The 8,409-nt window shown below is 35.2% G+C and overlaps 1 protein-coding gene across 1 annotated transcript; it reads right to left on the bottom strand.

Moving 5' to 3' along the window:
- Positions 1–540: 540 nt before the first annotated feature.
- On the bottom strand, positions 541–7,807 carry LOC107821113 (vacuolar protein sorting-associated protein 32 homolog 1). Its single transcript, XM_016647518.2, has 8 exons — positions 7,638–7,807; positions 7,260–7,464; positions 5,270–5,369; positions 3,297–3,382; positions 3,101–3,192; positions 2,441–2,555; positions 2,165–2,360; positions 541–830 (listed from the first exon to the last, which is right to left on the bottom strand). The coding sequence occupies exons 2-7, from the start codon at positions 7,329–7,331 to the stop codon at positions 2,169–2,171; spliced, it is 657 nt and encodes a 218-aa protein (XP_016503004.1). The 5' UTR covers positions 7,332–7,464; positions 7,638–7,807; the 3' UTR covers positions 541–830; positions 2,165–2,168.
- Between the last annotated feature and the right edge of the window lie 602 nt (positions 7,808–8,409).

An 8,409-nucleotide genomic window follows, 5' to 3' on the forward strand; every position in this document is an offset into this window, starting at 1 on the left:
GCCTCTCAAGTATCCTATTATTCTCATTAGTGCACCACAATGGTTTTGATTAGGATTATCTACTCAATCAACCACAACATGTGCAATGTCATAACAAGTAGTATTATTTGTTATATGCAATAGATTACCCATAAGTAAAAAAGATTTTACTCCACCAAAGAACAAGTTAACACATGAGCATTAAAGGGTGTGACTCAGTGGTCGATGAATTGAAATGAGAACCCCATGAGGGACCAGGGTCCAAATCCTAGCATAAATAGAAATCCGCTAAGTAAAATAGCCGAGGTGCGAGCCAACTGATTCGGACATTAGCGTGTGACATAGTGATCAACAGTGAAATGAAAACTCAGAGTCCAGATCCTAGCATAGACAGAAATCCGCTAAGTGAATTCGTCACTACGAGCCAACTGATTTGTACACCAGCGAGAATGTTATAGGCGTTGATCTCGGTTTATACATTGACACCACGCAATTTTGAAGCAATGATATACTCAGATAAGCTGATTGCAATTCATATCAGAACAAACTTATGGGGTTTGGTTGATAAGTAAATTGATAGATATGATTGACCAGATTGCTGAAGAATGCCAGGTACTCACAACATCAAGTTGGAGAACAAAAGTGCACTTTAATGTTGCTAGAAGAGACAATTTTTGTATAATTTCAAGAATAAAAATTTCACATAAAAGTAGCACACTCTTCCCATTTCAACTCCTGTAATCTATACAGTTACTTGTAAGGCAGCATGGTCATCAAGAATTCAAGCAATCATCCACCACAAGAGTACATTCAATCTTTACAGCATTCGCTTCTTTATTTGGCGATTATAACTGCAAAACATCAAATGACAGATTGAAGTATGTGTCAGTGAAAAATACAAGATTTCCGCTACATCATGATATTCAATCCCATTGGCAAAATAACTATGAATTTGGTGTCAATTACATAAAGTTGTTAATACTCAATACATGTCCTTGAAAAGAAGAAGAGTTCTATATTCAGTTGGCATCTTGAAAGAGTAGTGAGAAAGAAGTCGGATGAATGCAATACGACCATTTACGGGGAGTTCTTGTTTACATTCCTTTAGTGGGGTTCCAGGGGTTGAGAAAGAAGTGAGGTAAGGTAAGTCTTGAATTGGGTTTCAAGAGTTGGAAAGGAAGCATAACGATTGAGGAAACAATGAGTTAGGAAAAGGAAGCAGGTTAGCAAAGAAAACAAGCAAACATGGAGGTATATGATGGCTTCCACTACACTCATTCCATATATAGGCAGAAATTGATTAACTTCCACGAGAAAACAGGTGAAAATGAGGAATGTGAAATGGACACTTCCATTTTAATCTTGCTTAACCTACAACTTGTAAATATGTTTGTATAACAACAGCTTCATATAATGCTAAGTTTTATGTGGAACGTTCTTTCCTTCAAACAATCGCAAAATCTATGAGCAACATTAAATTGAGCTGATAACTAATGGAAGTGCAGGAGTTGAACTCCCTCCGTCACAATTTGTGAGAGCACTCTTTCCTTTTAGTCAGTCCTAAAAAGAATGTCATACTTCATTATTTAGAAACAATTTAACTTTAAACCTCCCATTTTAAAGTTAATGAGATGATTTACAACCGCACAAATTTCTATGGCTTATTTTAGACCAAAAGTTTCAAAAGTCCTCCTTTCTTTCTTAAATTTTATGCCTAATCAAACACCGCTACATAAATTGGGATGGAGGGAGTAGTTAATAAAGCATATTATACCACCCACTTATGCCCCTCCGGGTCAAGAACGCTGTTTCTGCAAAACCCACAAAAGACAACCAAGACAAACAATTGAGCCAAAAACTAGAAGTTCTTTGGAGAAGCACTGAGGTATAGCATTATTAATTTATAACTGGCCGATTAAAACAGTACCCAATAATTTTTCCTGCAAGTAGATCAATTGTAGCTTCTAAATCAGGATATATGTTAAACAGCGAGATGATGATTTCCTAGTCTCAAATACTTAGCTGCTATGTTGCATGGACTCTCCAAAACGATGCCGCACCCGTGTCGGATCCTCCAAAAATACACAACTTTTGGAGGATCCGACACGCGCCCCACGACATTTTCAGAGAGTCGGAGCAACATAGCTTAGCTGTAATCATAAGAAAGAGAGAACAAGAAAATGACCTCTTCAAAGAGCCATTTCAGCCTGCAAAGCAGCAAGTTCATCTTCTTCTGCTTTGTTCTGCTGGGCAGCAGGACGCACTTGTTGCCTACCAGCGGGCAGATGAATAGGTGCAGAAGGGGCAGTTGCAGCAGGCTGAAGGAGTTGTTCTTCCAACTCAGCTCCTTCTAGTTCTTCAAGTTCTGCCTCCAACTCATCCTGCAAAAAGTAATACAAATTATTTTCCAGAAACAGAAAGGAGATATTATAAAAGAACAAAGAATTGCCCAAGTAGATACTTCATCAAAATCAGCTGCTGCACCAATTGGTGTAGATAATGCTTCCTGAATCATTTTCATATTCTCAGTCTGCTCGTTGATTTCATCCATTGTTTTGTCAACATCGTCAATATTCCTGAACAGAAAAATTAGACAGTATCAGGCAAGAAAACCTCATTTAACAAAAGATACCCAAACATAACAAAAATAAGAAATTAATTTCTAGCATATATTTAAGTTTGACATTGATGCGACGAAAAACTCTGGACACCACAAAGAACAACACTGCATAGATGTGAGAGATATCACGAAACTGTAATCATGCTTTTGTGTAGACTGCTTCTCTGTAACTCTGCTACTAATAACTGGACCATAGAAGTATTAAAGAATTTAAGCCATCTATTAAAATGGCATATGTCCGCTAAGATTATGGTTCAAGCCTCTCTACTGACTCGATTGTGACAGAATACATTTTTTCAAATTTAATGCACAAAGAAGACTACAAGGAAATTTGGTGCTTTAACATGCTATCTAATATCCGACAAAGGTCTGTACCGAGACCTCTTATATATCGTTTGAACATTTTGTGTTGTAGGACAAAAGTCTTTCTGTGCAAAAGCTGTGTAACTATGCAAAACAGAGTTAAAAATACTGCAGCAACATAGCGCTGATACAACTTACGTTGCCTTCTGCATGGCTTTCATTGCAGCCGCTCCAGTTCTCAAAGCGTCAACAGTTTCTGTTGTGGCTTTTGCACCTTCTAACAGTATCATCTGAAACCGAAAACCAATGAAATAAATTCAGCCTATGCTTATTATGATGTTATGGCGCAAAATGCATGCAAAGATTGTGAGATCTAGGGAAACATCAAGAGCACCTGATCGTGGATACGTAATTGGAAATTTCCAAGCTGTTCGACTTGCTGCTCATAGAGCCTTTTCCTTTTCAAACATTGTATTGCAGCTGAAAATAGAACAAAAATTTCATCAATAATGTTGCTGAAAAGAAGAAAAGACGGCATAAAGGCATAATGAGTCAAAAGAATATATAAATGGAAACACAAAGACATCATCATTATATTCACTTAATATGTTCTCAAAGTTCTATAAGTATTGGGGAATATATGTGTGTGATCCACAAAGATAACAGCATACACTATTCAAATTAATTTCCTCTATCTTTCTTAGAAGCTCGAATCCAACTGCAACAGACTTCTCAGGAGAAGCCAAAACACATTTGTTTTTTGTCTTTATGTGGGTAAATCATATGTAAAGCTGCTTTACATATGACAGGTTTCCGGACTTTAATCAGATCAGCCCAAGACTTAAAGACTTTACAAGAATACCCGAGCTTCTATGGCATCTAGGACCAAAATGCCAAACAACAGACAAACAATGATATTAAATTCACTTACGTTTTTCAGCTGAAACTCAATTTCCATATAATATTGGAAATGTAGTCTGCATAGGATATTCATCCTTGGGGAATTTGTTAAGAAGGGAAAATTTAACTTCTATAGATTTCTTGTATGAAATTTATAATGAAAACAATGTTACGATAATTATTAAAAAGGTAAGACAGGAAGAGCTAGTAGATAATAAAGCGTCCAGTTGGAATTAAAACCCAATGCTTAAGCTGGTATTGAAATATCTAATTAGCTTTTCCAGTCATTTCAAGAAAATAGTAGAAACATATCTAAAAACTAGTTGTTGCATTAACACATTAAAAAAAGTTAAACATGTATTTTCAAGTATTTACTGGCATAGTTCCCTAAGCATGCTAATTAGAAACAGCATGCAAAGACGATCATCCTAATTTACAGGGGAAAAATGCCTAAATTAGTTTCCATCTTATATTGACCATTAAAAGCCGAAGAAAATGTTCCCGAAGTTTTGAACAAAAAAAATTCTTTTGAATCTCTTTTTTACAAGTAAAAGATTAATATAAACTCAGTACTAAGAAGGTACTGAGTCAAAGTACTAAAAGAAAAAGCTCAATGAGATATTTAAATATGCGACAAAGTACTATATTTTTCTTTGAATCTTCACTCTTCTCTGCAACAACAACAGCAACAACAACCAAGTAAAATCCCACAAGTTGGGTCTGGGGAGGATAGGAGTATAGAGTGTACGCAGACCTTACCCCTACCCCGGAGGGGTAGAGAGGCTGTTTCCGAAAGCACCTCGGCTCAAGAAGAAGAAAATAAACAATAGACAATAAACAATAGATCAGTGACAGCAACAGAAGCCAGAAAAATAAAATAATATCAGCATCGTAAGAAACAGAAAATAAATGTAAAAGCAAAACCTTCTCTACAGAATATGCGAAATAACATGAAAAGAAAAACCTCAACTAAAAATTTAAATGTGTGAAAATAACTCACAAACGTGACTTTTGGGTTTTACTACATATAACAGCATTTGCCGTCTTTCGATATATTTCATTTTTTTCCTTTTTTGCGGTATATATACTCCTATAACGGAAGTAACATATAAAAACTATCCTATGATTCTTCAGTATTAATATTGAAGTCTCAACAGTTAAACTAGTGAGTTGACAAAAAGAAAACCTACCTCATCTAACACAAGCATGAAGTTAAACAAACCAGTCGAATATTACATGATTTCAAAGACCATACAAATATATCGCAATCCAACAGTTCACCATACAAGTAAGGAAAGACTCTTCTAATATAAAGTCCCATTCTTAAGTGCATGATAATAAAGTAAACGGAGAAAAACCAAGAATCTTAATAGAAAAGGAGAAATATAAATGTAAACTTATCCAGACCAAGGGAACTACATATGAATAAGAAGCCCCTTCTGACAAATGATTTTCAAGACATCATACCCCTTTTATTTTTTGCTCTAGTAAACTCCTTTGCCTTTTCAACTTCGGCAGCAGCCTTTTTCAATAAAACTTTCTCCTTTTTCTCAAGCATCTCAAGCGTCTGTACAGCATAACCGAAGAAAAATCTTGACATTAACTTGAAAAACTAAAACACAACTAATTACTTCAGCAGACACAAAATACGAATAAGTTGAATGAAATTCTTTTACTTCATAAAAGAACACAAAAAAGCAAATAAGTGAAGGTCTTCAGAAAGTCTTAGCACAGGTATGACTTAATGTGGCTGGCACAGAATGTGTTTATTTGGCAAACTTGGGGATGTATGAGTGTGTTAAATTTCTTCTCTTAAAGCAAGGTAAACAAGGAGATCGCAACTGCCTTGTGCTATAGCTCTACCTTATGCTAGATAAAATCATTTAGCAATAAGCCAGCTGTGTCCTAGTTGAGACTCACTAAAATGGGCCTCACTTTGTGTGCAGAATGAATAACACGAATAACAATATGTTATTGCATATGGACAACACAAATGATAAATTCACTTTGCTTTAAGAGAATTCGGTCAGCTGCCAACTCAATGTCTGTTTTGTCATCCTTTTTGTGATGTGTTCCATGTTTGATTTTCCAGGGGGAAAGAAGACTGGAAACTTCATGATCTACAGTTTTGGGAAGTGAAACAACCATGTGATTGCTTCAGCACTTTCTATTTGAATTGAATATGAACTAAAAATGTGAAAATCATTAAACACAAAGCAGCTGTTGCTCAGAGAACTTTAAACAAAGAATGGACAACCTTTAAATAAAGAGAAGCCCCTTGGACAAATTATATCTATTAGTTATTCGTGTGGCAAAACAGTAGCCACTTGCAAAACCTTATAGGCAAATTTCCTTCATATTTGCTTTAAATACTGAAGATTAAGCGCTGTGCATAAACATTAGAAGGAACGTGTATTTCCAGTTTCATAGTCCAAGATAACATTTCCTGAGAAAGAATGTATACCACGCCCTCTTCACTTCCTCCCCAATGAAAAGGGAAAACTCAATTTGCATAAGCTTGAATCTAAGCATAAAGGGTATTTTACTTTATATGTAGCTATCTCTCCGTAGCCATTGGACGAATGGAGGGCTCACACTCTCTTTTATAAAGCACAAACATAGCATTTCTCATCTGTGGATTACACTAAGGGACCAAGACATCAGTGCGAACTTAATTCACTCAATTCTTTTGGGTTTTACTCAGTAGAGTGCTATTTGATTCATTAGCAGGTACAACTAATGGATGAAAGTATTCCACAAAGCCACAGCTTTTTGTTTGCAACATAACATAAATGCGTAATTTGTTGAATTGTGTGACCAACTCATCTAAAAGCTTAAATTGTTAAAAAGAGCACACTTTTAATTACTTAATTATATTATGTCTCAATGTTCCCTCTCATGTGTTGGCCTCATTCTTTTTCCCATTAGCCAAACAAGTGGAATTATTTTTTGTTTTTTCGGCGATGGTGAGATTTGAAACCAGTTGCTCTGATACCATGTTGAAGTGTATGACTATTTCAACTAAAAACGTATGCCGTTCGAGAGAGCACACTTTAGACTTAGAAATGGACAAAGAAAACATAATTTTGTTCCCCTAAAGTCCATATGATGCTTCCCAACCATGAATTAGTTTACCCAAACAAATATATGTTTATAAACCATGCTTCGATCCCAAACTCGGATAGACGGATGTTTACATTGATCCTCTATGATACTTCCCAACAATGAATTAATTGTCTCAAAACGAAAAGAAGTCAACTATCAAACTGACCTCAATTCCAAACTAGTTGGGTCGGCTATATAAATCCTCTATATTCATTCAATTATATTCATTGCATTCTATTCAGGTCTACTTTTTCCAAATACCAGTAAATATCTTTTGTGTCCCAACAAGTAGAAAAAAGAAAAACAGAAGCAAATTCCAAAGAAAGCAGCCAATAAGGATTCAGGATCATACCTCATTTAACTTGTCTAAAGTTGCTAGAGCATTTGTTTCTTGTTTTGGTTTTCCAAAGATTTTCGTAAACATTTTCGCTTATCCACAGGAATTGTTAGCAGTAAATCTCCAAAGATCAATTAATCAATAAATCAATTAACTACCCCTCAATCCAAATCAATTGGGGTCCAAAAAAACTTCAAAAATAATCAAAATTCTACAATTCCTGCAACAACGAAAAAAACGAAAAATTCACACCCATTAGCTGAAACAATCAATTTACAAAAAGGGTATTACGAATCTTGAATTCTTATGAAAAAAACTACATTTCTTTTTCAATTCAACATTATTATCTTCTTCTTTTTTGGGGTTCTTTGAGAGTAGAACTTATTGACTGACCTGCGAAAATTTTGAAGTTGTGTTGAGGAGTGAATTGATTGATGAATATTGACTTTGAAGTTTGTAATAATGATCTGAGTAATTTGATTTTCTATGGGGGTTGAAAAAGGGTGCGACCTTTGGAAAGATTGCTTGTGTGGAGGAAATGGGAGTGTTATCAGTCACAGCCCGTTGATTAAACTTCTATGACAGACAAATAGAATTATTTTTTCGGAAAAAGGTCTAAAACCTACCGGATTTGGTACAATAATGCCATCATTCCACCTTTTCCAATAAAAATGCACCTGCACACAGTCATACCTCTATCTCTAACCTTTTATTAAAAAAAACTTATGAATAATCCACTTGTAAGCTTTTTATTGGCTGAACTTAAAGACCAATCTTAATACACTAACCCGTCCCATTACTAACTCACTCCCTGCTTAAGTGTTTTAACCTATAGGTGTTTAACGGGTGGGCCGGGCCGGATTGAGGAAAAAAGTGATCGGTCGATTTCCAATCCGGGCTAGTTATCATTTTTTTCAAATCGGGCTTAACAAGTCCAGGTCCATCCGGGTAAAAAATGAATCGGAAGGATTATGGGTCCAAGGGGCCGGGCCGGGCTAAGTTAGTGTTTTTTTTTTTTTTTGTATTTTGTATAACTATCGTAATTTATATTAATATAAAGTAAAAATATAAATAAATAAAAAAAATCTTATAAAAAGAGTGTTTGAATAAAAGGATGCAAAAGCTTTAAAAATTTTATATTTGAAATTTTGAATATTTCATTAAG

This window comes from Nicotiana tabacum, chromosome 19 (genome assembly GCF_000715075.1).
Source record: "Nicotiana tabacum cultivar K326 chromosome 19, ASM71507v2, whole genome shotgun sequence".
NCBI classification, from domain to species: Eukaryota; Viridiplantae; Streptophyta; class Magnoliopsida; order Solanales; family Solanaceae; genus Nicotiana; species Nicotiana tabacum.